General features: G+C 45.1%; 1 protein-coding gene across 1 annotated transcript in view; it reads left to right on the top strand.

Moving 5' to 3' along the window:
* PLXNA4 (plexin A4) overlaps window positions 1-17440 on the top strand; it is a gene marked incomplete at both ends in the record, with an annotated part of 461339 nt that overhangs the window by 384912 nt on the left and 58987 nt on the right. The window contains 4 exons of the mRNA XM_084267731.1: window positions 5693-5844; window positions 6476-6593; window positions 12965-13101; window positions 14703-14870. Coding sequence (XP_084123857.1) covers window positions 5693-5844; window positions 6476-6593; window positions 12965-13101; window positions 14703-14870 — 575 coding nt within the window. The remainder of the gene's footprint in view (window positions 1-5692; window positions 5845-6475; window positions 6594-12964; window positions 13102-14702; window positions 14871-17440) is intronic.

The raw sequence follows: 17440 nt of genomic DNA on the forward strand, positions 1-17440 counted from the left end.
GTAAGTCATGGATCTGCAAGTAGCCTTTCCTTTCTTATACCCTTTCCTTGGTTTATTTTCCTGATTTGTCTTTGGATCAGTGAGAGAAAGGTCAAGGGGGAGCAAAGGAGCAGGTGCAAATCTTCTCTCTTTGGTGACCAGTGATAGAACCTGAGGGAACAGCATGAGGCTGCGCCATGGGAGGTTTAGGTTGGCTGTTAGGAGCAGGTTCTGTACTGACAGGAGGATTAGGCACTGGAACAGGCTCCCCAGGGAAGTGTTCACGGCTGTGGAGGTCTCCACAGCACTTGGATTTGTCTGGGGCTGCTAATTTTGAGCCCACCTGAACCACCTGAAGCTGTGAAAAAAACCCAGAGATAGATAGAATGAGCAGCTTCATCTGAAATAGCAGTTTTGAGGCCTTGAAAATTATTTGGAGCTGGGGGAAACCTTTTATGAATCTTTTCAGATTCTCAAACATTGGGGACTTTTCAGAAATTTAGTAAAGATTCATTGAATTTGGTATCAGGTAGCTGATGGATGACCAATTAAAGCAGAAGTCCAGAACACAAGGACACAACGATGGAGTAACATGATGTTCTGAAGGTCCATCCACATTAGTCTGCCGTGCTTTGCTCTCAACCCTGAATCTACAGTCTCTTTCTGAAGTGCAAAGCACTCACTCTCCACCCTCCAGCTCCAGAGGGGACATACTTCTAATTCTGCCAGCATTTCCTCCAACAGCTCCCAAAGCTCGAACAAATCATTGCAATATTCGCTCATGAAATATTCCAACTGTCTGGTGCAATCCTAAGTAGCTCTTGGAAAGTCTTTTTCTGAGCCATTAGCATGGAAGTAATCTCAAGTGACTGGATATATATTGCAGCTAATGGCAGGACTGGAATGGTTGGTAAGAGCATGTATATGCGGGCAAGAAGCCAGGGAGGTACCTGTGCAGGCAAAGGAGGAGAAACAACACGTATACTCACACTTGCACAGGCACACACACACCCCAAGCACAGATCTTCCCATAACTGGTACTTATTTACTACCTCTTGCATTTATATTGCCACTCAGTGAAATTAAAGGACTTACAGACCCGCTGAGCCACAAAACCTCCTTTAAGAGTGACAAGCCGCAGCATTAGGCTGATACGAGCAGGAGGCGTAAATTGTGATGCGGTGTCGCAGCTCTGGGTCTTCAAGAGAGAGCTGAGGCTTCCTGGCAGCTTTTGTTTTGTTGTTTTCCTCCTCAAAACTGACAGGTCTCGTTCCACATTTTTGCACCTGTGATAGAAACAGGCTCCTTCTCTCTTGTGGTGAAAACAGCATGGTAACACCTTCTTCTTGGAGACATCTGAGGGAGTGCAATTAGCTGGGGTCAAAAAAAATCTCTCACATGCTCCTGGAAGGAATCTCAGGCCCTTTTGTTTTAAGGAAATAAGTGGGTTTTGAAGCTGGAGTTTATGAATTAAAAATGGAACTGGGAGGGGTTCAGTGATGCTCTGCTGGCTTCCCATTTGGAAGTTTCTTGTTGATGCTTTTTTGAGTCTTAGCAAAGATTTTTAAAACCCATGTGCTTTAGATGGAGGTGGAACTGGAATGATAATGTTTCCACTGATTTTTTTTGCGACTTCTGCAATGAAACTTTTGTATCAAACTTCTCTCTAGTTCTAAAGAAAAGGACTTTTCTAGTAAGATGTTCTTCTTCAGCAATACACCTTAATTTATTCAAGGTATATTAATCATACAAGAAAAAAAAAAATCCTCTTTTGACCTGCTATGAAATGTACTGCCAATGCTAGCAAGCTCTTCCAAGCATAGGTGAGCCTTAATTAACCACAGCTTACAAGACACCTACCTTACTAGAACAAGTAAAACCCATTTGATGGTAAGTTTAATACCACAAAACAGAAGGAAATATTCCATGGGTTGCTCAGTTCTCCTATAAAGTGTGTCTAATACATAAGGAAATAAAATATGGGAATTTTAGTTTATCTTTCTTTTTTCACTTTGAGTATGTATTAGATTGCATTTGGTATGGTGATGGAACCAGATAAGATCCACCCAAGGGTACTGTGGGAGCTGGCTGAAGTGCTCACCAATCCACTTTCTATCATTTATCATCAGTCCTGGCTAAATGGGGAGGTCCCAGATGAATGGGGGTTAGCCAAAATGACATTCATCTATAGGAAGGGTTGAAAGGAGGATGTGGGCCTGTTAGTCTGACCTTGGTGGCAGGGAATGTCATAGAGCAGGTGATCTTGAGTGCCATCACATGGCATGTACAGGATACCCATGTGTTCAGACCCAGTCAGCATAAGTTCAAGCAAGGCAAGTCCTGCTTGACTAATCTTAGCAGATGAGGGGAAGGCTGTGGATGTTGTCTACATGGACTTCAGAAAAGCCTTTGACACTGTTCTCCATAGCATTCTCCTGGAGAAGCTGGCTGCTCATGGCTTGGATTGGCATACACTTCTCTGAGTAAAAAAACTGGCTGAATGGCTGGGCCCAGAGAGTTGTGAATGGATCTAAATCCATTTGGTGGTCAAGTGGTGTTCCCCAGGGCTTAGTACTGAGGCCAGTTCTCTTTAATACCTTTATCAATGATCTGGATGAGGGGATCAAGAACACCTTCATTAAGTTTGCAGATGATAAGTTGGGCAGGAGTGTTGATCTGCTCGAGGGTGGGAAGGCTCTGCAGAGGGACCTGAACAGGCTGGATTGATGGGCCCAGACCAACTGTAGGAGGTTCAACAAGGCTCAGTGTTGGGTCCTGTACTTGGGGCACAACAACCTCAGGCAATGCTACAGGCATGGGGAAGAGTGGCTGGAAAGCTGCCCAGAAGAAAAGGACCCGGGGGTGTTGGTCCTCAGCTGGCCAAGAAGGCCAACAGCATCCTGGCTGGTGTCACCAATAGTGTGGTCAGCAGGACCAGGGCAGTGACTGTCCCTCTGTGCTGGGCACTGGTGAAGCCACACATCAAGTTCTGGGTTCAGGTTTGGGCTCCTTGTTACAAGAAGGACACTGAGCTGCTGGAGTTCATCCAGACAAGGGAAATTAAGCTGGTGAAGGGTCTGGAGAACAAGGAACAGCTGAGGGAACTGAGATTGTTTACCCTGGAGGAGGCTAAAGGGAGACCTGATCGCTCTCTACAATTACCTGAAAGGAGGCTGTAGCCAGGTGGGGGATGGTCTCTTCTCCCAATTAACAAGCAATAGGACAAGAGGAAATGGCCTCAAGGTGCATGAGGGAAAGTATAGATTGGAGATTAAAAAAAATCTCTTCACTGAAAAGGAAAGGGTAGTCAAGCACTGGAACAGGCTGCCTGGGGGAAGTCCTTGAGTCACCATCCCTGGAGGTAATTAAAGGATGTGTAGATGTGGGCTTAGAGACATGACTTAGTAGTGGATTTGGCAGTGCTAGGTTTGCAGTTGGACTTGATGATCTCAAAGGTCTTTTCCAACCTAAATGATTATTCTGTGATCCTCTATATTCTAGCCTTCCAGCATCTTTCATATAAAGTGAGCAGATACTGCAGGAGCAGAGTAACTGATGTCAGCAAAATAAGTATTTCAACCAGAAAACTGAATGGATACTGAATAGATATTTATTGATGATTCAGAGTGAAAATATTTTGGAATTGCCATTTTTAGAAAATAGTTTTCACTGCTGAGTCCCCAACTGAGACAATCAGTATTAGTTTCTCTTGGAATAGAAATTTCATTTTCATTCTCATTTTTGTAAGACATTGTCCTAATTTCCTGGAAAATAGCCACAAATGTCCTTGTCTTTCTTTCTCTTTTTATCCATTTTCTACTTGTCTATCAATCTCATCACCACAAACCATCCAAAGGTCAAATCTTCAGCCAACCCAATAATCATTCCACCTGTCAGATTTATGAATGTGCTATTTTCTTTTCATGACTTAAGTATCTTCTTGGCTTTTGGAGTAGGAATAAGTCTGCTGTAGATATGCTTTCTTTGGCTCAAGTGGTATTTATCTGGTTTTTGGACCTGAGACCAGGCTGCTGCAGGGATCTTGTGCTGCAGTGGTTGTGTCTATGCTACACAACCCCACAGGTCTGAGCACTTGTCTGTGATTATCTGTGCTATTAAAATTGTAACTACTGTTGGTTCCCTGTATAGTCAGAACAAAGGCAAACTCATTCAGGAGGTGGTTCACCACACCTAAAATTAAATCTCCTAAAATAAAATATCCCTTAAAGGTGCCAGGGTCTCTCTCATTTAATTAAAGATGGACCTTCTAAAATTGGCCTCTGGGTGGAAATTAGGCTAAGCCTGGTGCCAGACTCAGTGCTGGGAAGCAGTCAAGTGCAGCCCTGCTCATGCCAGTGCCTCAACTTTCCCTGCCAGTCCTACTGGTATGCAAGGATCTAGCTGCCAGCCCTAGATTCCCAGTTGGCAGAGCTGTGGACCAGCGGGTATAGACCTCAGACATGGAATTCCCCCTTATTGACTGAGGAGAGAGCCTTGCCAATGCTGGCAGATGGCATCCATGGCATCCTGAATGGGCAGCAGGGAATACCCTTTGAAAGCAATGTCTGAAGCCCCTTTCAACTAGCCAGTTGAATGGCAAAGCATTTGGGCATGGTGAATAATTGGAAGGGCAGAACTGAGATAATTAAGGGCCAACCCTATGATTTCCATGTTGGTTTAATGTCGAAGTCCAATGCTAATTTCCACCTGGCTCTGAACAAGGGTAATGGATGTGATGCAGAGTGCTTTCCTGCACACATGCCCCCTTTTTATGGGCCAGAAACATTGCACAGAGATAGCTCTGAGGGCAGGGTGAGGTGAGGTCTAGAGTCTGGATGGTGCTTTGGCTCTGCTGCCCAACACAGCCGCTCCTGAGCAAGAACCAGCAATCCTACACCTGACAGTGCCTGGTGAAGTCTGGACTGAGATGAAAACATCATGCCAACAACCACCAGGTTGGTTGGGATAACCACTCATCTCATCCTGCATCTCAGAGGTCTCCCATCCCACAGATAAGCCATCCATGATCCCATACCTGCCCTTCCCCTGACCCTAGCTCTCTCATGAATGCACCTGCAGCTCCTTCAGAAATATGTATTGGCAGACAGCAGCTGCTGCCCCTCTCTCATCTCCTGCCCACCTACTCCATACCTAATCTGACATGCTGTTCCTGTTGTGTCTTGGCTGTTTTTTTTCACATGGCCCTTTTCAGCTGAGTTTGGATGCATGACCAATACCTACCTCCAGAACAGATCAAAAAACTCAATGTGCTTTGAGCTGGGAATTTATGATTTAAAGTGGCTGACAAGCCATTTGTGTCCCTTTATTTTTCTTTCTCCTATTTCTTTCCACTGTGACTCACTCTTGCCTCTCCATAGCTCATCTATAAAGTGCAAAGCTCAGCTACTCCACCCTTGCTCCTACCTAGAAAACATCTACTCATATCTGAATTGTTTGCAAGTAGTCAAAAAGAGAGTAAATGGGAGCTGTGCCAGAACTTTGTATACTCTGGGGTTGGGATGGGTATGATATTTATTTGCAAGGGGTCTGGACCCAGTGATGAATCTGGAGTAAGCTTGTTCCTCAGTTGTTCAGCCTTTGTATTTTAGGGTGTCTCTAGTGGTCACAAAGAGACCTGATCCTACCTCTTCTTTCAACTGAGAGGATGATCTTTACATAGGTGGTTTGATTATTCTCCTTCTTGTTTCTCCAGATCAATCCAGTGACAGGCCCTCGTGAAGGAGGGACCAAAGTGACCATCCGTGGGGAGAATCTGGGGCTGGAGTTCAAAGATATTGCATTTCACGTCAAAGTGGCTGGAGTGGAGTGCAAACCCCTGGTGGAAGGGTACATCCCAGCAGAACAGTAAGTATATGAGGCATAAAGTGGGCCACAGCACACCTAATAACAGTCATTGTTACCTGTAGGGTCTTCTAAACAGTCCATTCCACCCAACCTTGGAAGTGACCAATGGAAGATGCCATTCCTCACTTACCACTCAAGGACCTAATAATCCATTTATTGCTGGGTTTGGATTGCATATTTAGCTAACCCTCATGGCATATGCCCTAGGGTTATCCTTCATCTTTCACGTTAACAGCCACCACAAGGGTGTTCAGTTTGTGGGGCAGCAGCCCTGAGAAGCCTCTTACCTCTTGTGGGAGTGATCATTCAACATTGCAGCTGCAAAACGTGCAAAGCTGGAGGGCAGAGGAACCTCTGGGCTCAGACCTCAGACCTGCATTGGTCTGTATGTTTAATTGAAGCCATGTCTATTTACACCAGCTAAACATGGCCTACCAACTGACAACAGCCAAAAGCTGCCACTCCCTGAAGACTAACAGCCCACAGTTTGGATCCTGGATTGGAAAAGAGAAAGATGGCTTTAGTCTACAGTCCATTCCCCAGCAGTGTGGATTGTTTGGTCCAATTCCATCTTACCCAGACCAAGAAACAATCTCTCAAACCTTGCTTCTGGTTGATATTTTCTCCACAGGATAGTATGTGAGATGGGGGAGGCCAAGCCTAGCCAGCATGCTGGATTCGTGGAGATCTGCGTGGCTGAGTGCAAACCAGAATTCATGGCCAGGTCTTCACAGCTCTACTACTTCATGGTAAGCACCTGCAAGAAGTTCTTCTTGGCCCTGAAGGTCCTTGGGCCCTGGTCCCCTATGCTGTATCTATCCATTGTCCTAGATCAGATTCAGCCTCTGAGTAGTTCATAGCTGTCCTGAGTGCACCAAGTTGTTCCTTCTATTTCCTCACACAGTCTTGTTATGAGCAAAAATAGCTAGCCTAATTAATGTTTTAACAATCTAATAATAGTCCAGATTATTAGTCCAGTTACAGTTGCGTGCAGCCATGGTCTAAATTAGTACAGAAAATCCTCATTAATAGTTAAAAATGCCATACAGGAAAGTTAAAAAAGAAAAGAAAAAGGAAAAAATAAAAAATCTTCCTAATAACTTTCTTTTCCCTCATGTGATGCTCACCCTGCCACCACCTCTCCAAACCCTCCAAGGCACTAGTGTCCTATAGCAGAAATGATGTGGGATCTCACCCTAGTGTTCATGCTTGGAGAGGTGGGCTCAGGACAGATGTCTGCTCTCTTAGAGCTCTGGTCTGCACAGCCATGCAGTTCTTGGGTCACTACCTTCAGGTCAGACCAAATATCACTTAAACCTCAGACACAGCATCTGACTTATTGTTACTCTGAGTGCACAACCCTCCATGGGTTTGTTTTATGCAGCTTCCTTTTGCCACTGCACATCACCATGTGTCTGGCAGTGGGAAGGATAGATCCTTTGGAAAAATGACGGAGCTATGAGGAATTTGGAGATGAATCCAAAAGTCCCTAAGGATGGTGAGCAGTGGGATCACACACACAACTTCCCCTCACTGCCCTGCAACAAGCAATTCCCCCAACCCAGGCAGTTTTCTGTATCTCCAGCCCCAACTGTTAGATAAGTCCAAAGAAGAGGAGGAAAGGGGTTCCTGTTGTGAATGGCTGTCCTTAGCAGGCTGTCTGAAGTCAGCAATGTGGGCTGATGGCATTCAGAGAGCAGCTCCACTCCTCTTTTTAGAGAGACTGCTGGGGCTATTGGATTGGGTTGCTGCACGGTCTGTCTGGGACATCAGCTGGCAAGGCAGTTAGAGGGGCTCCGGGCCTGATTCTGCACCACTACTGGTGCAAGTTCATCCTGAGACTGTTGCTTTGCCCCAGAAGAGAGGTGCTGAGCCCAACATACCTTGCACACTTGACTGGGTTTTTTTTTGCTCCGCTCTCTCCCTTTCTGCTGATGCTCCTTGTCCAAGAGACCTGCTTATTCTTCTAAGGCCCCTTGCTGGGGAGATGCAAGCATTCCCTGGCCTTGATCTGTGCAGATCTTTGCAGGTTTGAGATGAGAGGCTCTCTTTGTTCCAATCAAAAGCTCTCAACTCCTGCAAGGGAATGGGTCTTTTCGGAGATAATTCACATGCCCAAGCATTTTTTTTAGAGTGAAGAGAATTGCTAATGAATGCAAATATCTTGGATTTCCCCCTCCAGCTCCAGAGATTTCTCTGCTCTTTCTTTTTTTCTGATGTCACTCAGGTGCTGCCGTAGTGGGGGCAAAGAAACACCTTGAGACAACCCCCACTAGGCAGGCAGAAGGGCTCTTTCCAGGACATTACACTTCAGAGTATCACCTTTGCTACTCTTGGAATTCCTGTCTGATTTTGATCATCCGTGTCCATCTGTGACAGCTTTTCCTTCCACTTGCTGGCTTTCTGGCTGCCAACTATCCCAGCCGTGCATGAGCGTGAAGTCAACAGGGTTTTCTCTGCTGAATACCTCAATACCTTTGTGCTAGACACAGAAAATACAGATTCTCTCCAGCCTGCCCATCACATGTTCTCTCTCGAGTCCACTGCTTTCATAGCAGGAGATGTGTTTGTTGGCTTGGTTTGGTTTCCTTCAATATTTCTGCAAGGATGGTAGAGATGTTATTCCAGGCATCATAACATGCCTTGGCATCCTGAAGTGGTGGGCAGCAGCTTTAAGGGAAGGAAGATGTTTGAAAAATGAAGGGCATTGCATGGGAGATAAATATCACTTTGTGATGTATAATAAATCCTCTGGAAAATTGCTTTTCAAAAGGTTTGAAGCAGAAACATGGTAAAATTTAGCCAATAGGTTCATCCCTCTCCTGCAAGAATTGGAAGAGATGATATTTTGAATTCACCAGAGTATTTAATTTCAGTGTTTTTTTTAAAAAAAAAAGAGGTAGCTTAGTTTAGAGATGCTAGAACAGGTCTTCTAGACAGAACTTTTCAATTCAGAATGCTGTTAGTTTGGTTTAAATTCATCTGTGATCAAAAATGCAAATTTCATTAGAGATTTCAATGAGCCAAAAGGGAAACAAAGCATTGGGTTGCAGGTTGAAATGAAATTTATTATGATTTAAAAGAAAATAATTTCTTTTCTTTTCTACATTATTTGGTTTGTTGCTGTGATTGTTGCCAGTCTTTCAATCAAGATAAAAATTTCCTTTCCCTTTTTAACTCAAGTTTGCTTTTGTTCTGGCTTTGGATGAGAATATTATGGTTCAGTGCAGGTGATGTGGGCTACTCTGACTGCATCTCTTCTGGGTCTGCTCCGAAAACCCTTGTACCAGGAACACATTTGCTACATATCTCCTTTCCAACTTTCCCCTCCTGCTGCCTGGACACAGGACAAGAGGGTGTCTTAAGCAAATTTACATATGACACCAAATTGTGAGGAGCTGTTGATTCCTTTGAGGATGGAGAAGCCTTACAGAGAGACCTGGACAGATCAGAGAATTGGGCGAGCACCACCAGCATGAAGTTTAACAAGGGCAAGTGATGGATTCTGCCCCTAGGAAGGGGCAGCCCTGACTGCACATCCAGCCTGGGGGATGAGAGACTAGAGGCCAGCTGTGCTGAGAGGGATTTGGGGGGCTTGGTTGACAGCAAGTTAAACACGAGCCAGCAGTGTGCACAGGTAGCCAGGAGGGCCAACCCTATCCTGGGGTGCATCCATCACTGCATGGCCAGTCAGTCAGTCCAGGGATCAGATTGTCCTGCTTTACATTGCAGTGGGGTGGCCTCACCTTGAGTCCTGGGTACAGGTTTGGGTGCCACAGGACAAGAGGTACATGAAACTATTGCACAGGGTCCAGAGGAGGGCAGCAAGGATGGGGAAGGGTCTGGAGGGGAAGTCTTATGAGGAGAGGCTGAAGGCTCTGGGTTTGTTTAGCCTGGAGAAGAGGAGGCTGAGGAGAGACCTCATGGGGGTCTGTGCCTTCCTGCTGAGGGGGAGCGAAGGGTCAGGTGCCAATCTCCTCTCTCTGGGGACCAGGGATGGAACCTGAGGGAACAGCATGAAGCTGTGCCAGGGGAGGTTTAGGTTGGGTGATAGGAAGAGGTTCTGTCCTGAGAGGGTAATTGGGCACCAGAACAGGCTCCCCAAGGAAGTGGTCAGAACACCAAGCTGGGCTGATGTCAAGAACCATCTGGACGATGCCCTCAGTGCCATGCTCTGACTTGGCTGGCCCTGTGGAGTGAGGAGTTGGACTCAATGATCCCTGTGGGTCCCTTCCAACTCAGGAGATTCTATGATACTTTGATTCTATGAAACCCAGACACACAAACTGGATCTGAGTAACATCTTGCTATGCTCTGGTCCCTAAGAGGAATGAAGTGGGAACCAAGGTGCTGCCATGCACCTTGAGGTCACGTTAGAGACAGCTCTGACTGAAGCTTTTTTACAGATAGTGTTGAGGAGGAACTGGAGGAAAGTAAAGTGCTAGGGAGCAGAGAAAGGTAGATGAGCCCCTAGAAAGGTAGAGAAGATTTCTTGGCTTCTTTTCCTCACTTTCCTCTTCAGCATATTACAGGTTCACTAGACCCTCTTGCAGTTTCCATCACCTTTCACCAGCAAGGAAACAGTAAACAGACTGGAGGCTGAGTTTTACTGTAAACATGCTTTGCAACATTTATGAAGGCTGCTGTGAATAATTAATGGTTCATCACAACTTTGAAAGCTTAGCCACAAACACTTTGCACGACTGGCACAAGATGTGGTTCTGGTCTGTGAGGGCCCTCAAAAGGGCATGGGCTGTTTATCTACTCATCAAGAAGTCAGGCAAGGGATTTGTGTCTTTAACTCAAATGTCCCTCTCTGGTTTGTAAAGCACCTACTATTGCAGTGCTGCTGTGTAGGCTGCATGCACCAAGTTGACCATTCTCCACCCACTTTGTCCCAGCTGGGAGGTCACCACCCAGCAGCAGCAATTTGCACTGGTATGGGTGGCCATCAATAAGGAATTAAAGAGGTTTTGCCTTCACATCATGAGGCTGGATACTAAAAATAGAGGAGCACTACACACTGAACTGCATCTTTCTATCTACATATTCTTCCAGCATTGTTTAGAATCATAGAATCATAGAATGGTCTGGGTTGGAAGGGACCCCAAGGGTCACAGAGCTCCAACCCCCCTGCCACAGGCAGGGACACCAACCTCTAGCCCTGGAGCTACACAAGGTTACCCAGGGCCCCAGCCAACCTGGCCTTGAACACCTCCAGGCACGGGCATCCACCATCTCTCTGGGCAGCCTGTTCCAGCCCCTCACCACTCTCTCTGTAAAGAACTTCCCCCTAATATTTAATTTAAACCCTCCCTTCTTTAGCTTTAATCCATTCCCCCTTGTCCTGCTATTATCTACCCTTTTAAAAAGTTGATTCCCCTCCTGTTTCTCTGCTCCCTTTGGGGACTGAAAGGCTGCAACGAGGTCCCCCCACAGCCTTCTCTTCTCTAGAAGATTTGGATTGTTTATCCAAATAAAAGTTGGTAGAAGAAAATTGAGAAAAAAAAAATGAACAGGGCATTTCTTGTTTCTTAATTTCATCTTTCTTATTATATATTCTCCAAACCTTCAGCAATTTATAGGTGACAAGCTTCTTGAGGCAAAAGTTTCCAAACCACCATGTCAAAACCACTCAAGTTGAAACACAAGAAGCGTCCAACTCTGACAATAGAATTTCTTGCTACAGAGCTGTACACCTGATTTTCATCTTTAGCTCCTTCTCCACGTGCTATCCTCCTTTTGAACAAAGGCAAAGTGGAAACCTGGGTTGGTTTTGTTTAAATGATTAGCCAGAGGGGGGACAGGGACAGAGAATTCTCTACGTGCATGAAAGAGGGAGCTGTGTTGTATGTCAGGTGGTTTTATAAACATGGATTAATGGTTTCCAAAGCTCAATAAGGTGACTGCGTGATGTACCTGCTCGTTCAGAGGAGCTGAGGAGAGCTTCAAGCATTTGTGTCATCATTCTTAGAGAGGGGAAAAAAAAAATAATCTTCATTTAAATGCATATAGTAGCTTTTCACTTGGGACTGAGTGGAAAGTTTTTCTATTAAAATGCAAATGAAAGAATAAACTGCAACTCCAAATTTCTCCCTGAAAATGGATGTCTCCTCTCTGCATTGTGGTAACAGGGTGATCTGTGCTTTTAGAGTGCAAGTATTTTATCTTGATTTTGGGAAGAAGGGAGAGCAGGTGAGTAAGAAAAAGAGGTTTGAGATTTGGGGCTCCAAAAGGAATTGTGCCCTTTTTTTTGGATATATTAACACAGCACCCTGTTATGTTTGGTAAAAAGGCTCAGAAAATCAGGAGAAAAAAGGAAGAGGTATTAATCTACACAGCGCTTCTTTTCTGGCTCTTGTATTTTCAAGTGCATCTCAACATGAGATGCTGTATTGGTGCAGGACACTCATGCACTAGACTGTCTAGACTGTCTCAGCACCCAAGTTTCATAAGAAAAAGAGAAAGATTTGGGGTTGTGGGGTGGACATAGGGGAGAGGCAAGACATGATTTCAGGTGCTCTGCTGAACCACAGATCTCCTCCTTCCCAGGGAAGAAGCTCGTAAGCACAAGAGGAGGTTTTAGGCATATTTCAGGAGTTTTACAGAAGGTTCTGTTCCCTTGTCTATTGATCTATAGGGGTCTTAAAGACCTGAGTGTTTTCATTGCTTGTGAGCTCCACAGTTTGGAGGAAGGGAGTCCCCATTAATATCTGATCAGCACATTGAAGTTTTATCTTTCAGAGGTGGTGTTGTATGATAGCAAAAAGACACCTGAGCTCTGTCAAACAAGCAGCAAAGGTGGAGATCACGGCTCCAGCTGCTCCAGGTGGGGAAGTGAGTTTGCAAGCACAGAATATTTCTGAGTGGATACAAGGGCAGGCTGGATTTTGTAGGGGTGAGGAGAACAGACTGGCATTAGGTCTGAAATTGTCCCAACAAACTTGGCATTCAAGCAGGGTGTCTATGATAGGACTAGTGTCATCCTGGGCTCCTCTACTGACTAGGAGATATGGTCATCTTCTGAAGTCCAGCTAAGATTAACCCCATCACTAAAATGAGAAGGGCAATGGACTCCACTTCTCTGCTGTGTTTTCAACATGACCCTTTGCCTTCACAGACTCTGACACTCTCTGATCTCAAGCCAAAGCGGGGACCGGTGTCGGGTGGCACCCAGGTGACAATCACAGGCAACAACCTCAATGCAGGCAGCAATGTCATCGTGACCTTTGGGCGACAACCCTGCCTCTTCTACAGGTACAGATGAATCTTTCCTACTCTACATGCCCAGGTCTGAAAGTTATGAGCAATTATAGTCAAGAGACATCTTCTGCAAGCCAAACACCCTGTCCCCTCAATTGCCTCTATTGCCTGAGGCAATGCCTATTCAGCAACGAGACTTTTGCTTTCTTCACTGTGTGCAACCTTATTGTGCAAGTTTTTTGGGTAGAAGAATAGGATTTATTTCATTGGTTTGCTTGGTATTTGATGTGCTTTTCTTTTTTTCCATGGCCCCTTGTCAAATTTCCCTACAATTCTCCACGGTCCCATGGTTTGCATCTTGTTCTGGGAGTACATCATTTTAAAGATTCATTTTCATGTTCCTGCTTTAGCAGAGGCGACAAAGAAAATCTGACAACATCAGCTCTAAGTATTAAAACACCTCCCTTTTATCCCCAGAATAGTCCTGTAGTGTTAAGAAATGGATGATTTGCAACATTTCAGCTCTGGGTTGGCTCCTGTTCAATTGCAGTTGAGAGAGGCTTAATGTCAGTGCTACCTGCTGAATGTTCCCTGATCCCTGTGAGAATGAGCCTGAATCCTGTTCCCAGGGGCTCCCGCAGCTCAAAACTACCCAGTGCAACACATTTTGCTGCCAGTATTGGTGGAGGCTGAAGATGAAGTTGGCATATTTCTCCCAGCCAGTCCTCAGCAGAAGAAGGGCCTTTTCACAGGAGACCTGGGACCACTCTCTTGGGGCAATACCCTTCCTGCTCCTGGCTGCCTGTTGTAACTGTGGTGTGATCCAACATCTATAATTCAGGAGGGTGAAGTCACAGCTTGTGCTTTGAAAGGTCAAGAAGGAACCACAGCCTCTTGGAGTTGCTTACAGAACAGACATGAGAGTTTTAGGAGGGATTGAGCATGGTCTTTCAGGGTGTTTCAGGCAATGAAGGTGAGTACTATCCTGCAAGGGAAGGATGCACCCTGCTTCATCCTTTCTAACATTATCAGACAAGGTTGAGGGTATCTGAAGCTCTTTATAGAAGGTAAGGGCCACTGCAAAATTCCTACCTGGAGCTGGTTTTGAGCCACCCCAAAAGGAAAGGTTTATGCAGAATACTCTGGAGTACAATCACAAAATGCTTCCCACTACATTAGCACCTCCCATGCAAAATCCCAGGCACGCTGCAAACTGCACTTAAACACAGCTTGGCTTTTAGTCCTAATGCAAAGTAAACTTTATTAGGCCAGGCTGGAAAGCTGAGGTGCAAACACCCCTTTTTACAAGCTGCTGCTGGGTATGTCTCCAGGCAGGAAGGAAACTTCTATCCAGTATTTAATCACAGAGAGGTCTGGTTTGGACTTCCCTTGGGAGAGGGTCAGTTTTCACTCTGAGACCTGAGAAATGATGGCTCATGTGGTTTTATTTAAACTAATGAAAAGGCAATGTCAGTTCCTTGGATAAATGTGTCATGGCATTCACAGCATATTCTTATAGCAGAGAGTATTGTTACTTCACAGTGCATAGGTTAAGGTCACAGGACATAAGAGTAAGTAGCTGGGCACTTTTTGGCAGCACCAAAAAGTTTGCTGCTGGTAGCACCTGGTTTATATTTACTTGTTTCTGCTCACAGGAGATCCACCAAGCACATTGTCTGTAACACCACTGCCTCAGATGAAGGCTTTGAGAAGGTTAAGGTGTCTGTCAGAGTGGACAAAGCCAAGATACATCAGGAGTTGCAGTATGAATATGTAGAGGATCCAACCATACTGAGGATTGAGCCTGAGTGGAGCATCTTCAGGTAAGCATCCCATAGCCACCCTCTCCCATGATTTTCTAATGCAGTATTGGTGTGTTCATGTTCATCCTTGATATAGAAAAGTGCTTTCCAAGCATCATGGTCATCAAGAAATAGATGTATGCAGAGTTATACCCCAGAGCACAAGACCATAAGGGCTGGTGCTTTTGCCTCCTTTAAAAAAGGTCAACAGTACATTGTGCACTCCTTGGAATATCTTGGATGCTCAATGTGTGTTCTGTGCTAAGGAAAAAGCTTCCACTGAGTCTAGTGAGGGATAAGTAGTTCGTTTTTCTCCAAACAAACCCCTTGTAGTCCAAATCTAATGGTCCTGCACCCTGCCTTTACTAGGAGAGCAAAGTTTCTTGTCTTAATGCAGCAAAATCCAACTGCCAATGAATGTCATAGGAAGTGAATGTCCCTTGGGGTTGAAAGTAGCAATTCCTACCTTTCCCACAGCCTTCACGTACTTGCTGGCTTAGGACTAAGCATTGCTTGTTTAGCTGTCATGCCTGAAAGACCCAGGGCTGTCTCCTGAGATGAAACAAAAAGGGAGTCCTGGTCTCTGCCCTACCAAAGGGCCTTCCTTCTTGTTAGACATCCCTTTTTCTCTTCACCCCATTGATGCTGCTTTGGTGAATTCAGAGGGTTCACATGAAGGTGTCTGAGAGGAACATTTGCCTTGGTTGTGGAAAGCATCAAAGCCATATCCAAATGCTCTCAGAAGTGGCCTCAGGAAAAGAGAAATTGGTCATTAAATGCACTGGTATGTCCTTGTGAAGGTACAAAATAAGAAATCTTAGTCTCCTCTCATTCATCCACAGCAGCTCTCTGCTCCCCTGTCAAACTGGGCTGATTGTAGTATCTGGGGATTAGGAGCAGGGCTTGTAAATCCCCCCAGTTCAGCTCCCATCCGGAAGATGTTTTCACAAATCAATTAGTGCCTTTAATTACCGTGAGGGAATTTACTGATTTAGCCGGATTGAATCTTTGCACGTTGGGCTTGAAGCTTTCAGGTCTGGATTTTCCATTTGGGGGTTTTATTTTCAGTCAGAATTCAGGTTATCAGTGAAATGAGAAATCGCTTTACTCCCTTCCTTATTAAAGTGACTTCAGTGCCAGTTAAAAGGTACAGGATTGACAGCCCAGCAGAGTGAATTCCACTATTATCTCCAGGGAAGTTGTAGCACAGGGTCCTCCCTTGGCCTTGCCTCAGGTCTGGCTGGGAGTTCTCTGTAGCCCATCTGCTCCTTGATTTCTCTGCTGAAGCTTCCAGCAAGAGACAAAGAAGTAGCCAAAGGGATGCTTCAGGTGCTTTGGCAAAGCTTTTCCTAGCCTGAGGGTGCAAAGACTCTGCATTCCAAACCCTGTTGCCTTGGATCTTCTGTCCCACCTCCCAGCATAAATGATATTAAGAAGAGATACTTGTTTAGTGTGTCCCAGCTTACTTTGAGGGTGTTTAGCTACCAGGCTTGGTGACTGGGACTCTATCTGTCTCACCATTCAGATTCTACCTCTAACCCTTTCTCTCTTTGGTGTCTCTGAAATCAGAAAGCATCCACCCAAGTGGCAACAGGGACCTAATTTTAACCAGACCTACCCACCTCCATCGTCATCCTCTTTCTTGTCCACTTTTGAATCACTCCAAAAGGGTATAACCTTGGAGGAGGATGATCTTAAAGGATGATCTTGGACTTGATGATCTTAGAGGTCTTTTCCAACCTTGTAATTCTGTAATTCTGTGAGGGTGCAGGGAGGGAACATGCAATATCCAGGCTCACCACTGTGGTTCAGGGTGTCAGGGACTGTTTTAAACACCATAACTCTTCATCTGTGGAGCTCCATCCAGCAGAGACAAACATTAGTGCAGGGCTGGATGGAAGTGCAGCCAGCTCTGGTCCTGAGAACTGAGCAAGAAATAAGTTAGTCAAGACACGTGGATCTAGAGATAGACTGAGGAGGCTGTTCCTCTGTATATTTGTTATGCAGTATGATTCATTACAGCAAATCCACTGTGCTCCTCTGATTCATCACTCCTGGCTGTGGGGCTAAGCTGTTTTGAGCGATAGATGATTGCTACTAAACCAGCTTTGCAAAATTAGTGAATGAATGTACTGAGCCTGGCTTAAAACCTTCTCAAGTGCCATTTTCCAAGACAATAAAGAAAAGATTACTGCTAATTTACTTCCATAGCCAAAAAAATAAAAATAAAAATGAGTCACACTGGGCTGGCAGGTAACTAGAATTTTATGAGGCTTCATTAATACTTTTGATCTGGGTTTGATTTGCATTACATCCAGCAATTATTTGAGTCTGCAGACAGAAAATTATACTCAGAGCTTTTTGGGACAATAAGGAGTTAAGTTGAGAAAAGTTATAGTCCTGGCATCTTATTTTGCTGAGCAGGAGCATCTCTCCAGGCTCTGCATCAAACCTAGACAAGAAGTTGCCATGACCAGGCATTCACCTGCAGATACAAAGGTATTGGCTTGTGACTTTCATGCAAAAGCAAGAAAAAGTTGTATTTCCTCAATTTGCAAGCCAAAGAGAGGATTTGGGGCTGATTTTCTTTC

The sequence above is a fragment of the Gallinula chloropus genome (genome assembly GCF_964237585.1).
Source record: "Gallinula chloropus genome assembly, chromosome: 1".
NCBI lineage: Eukaryota > Metazoa > Chordata > Aves > Gruiformes > Rallidae > Gallinula > Gallinula chloropus.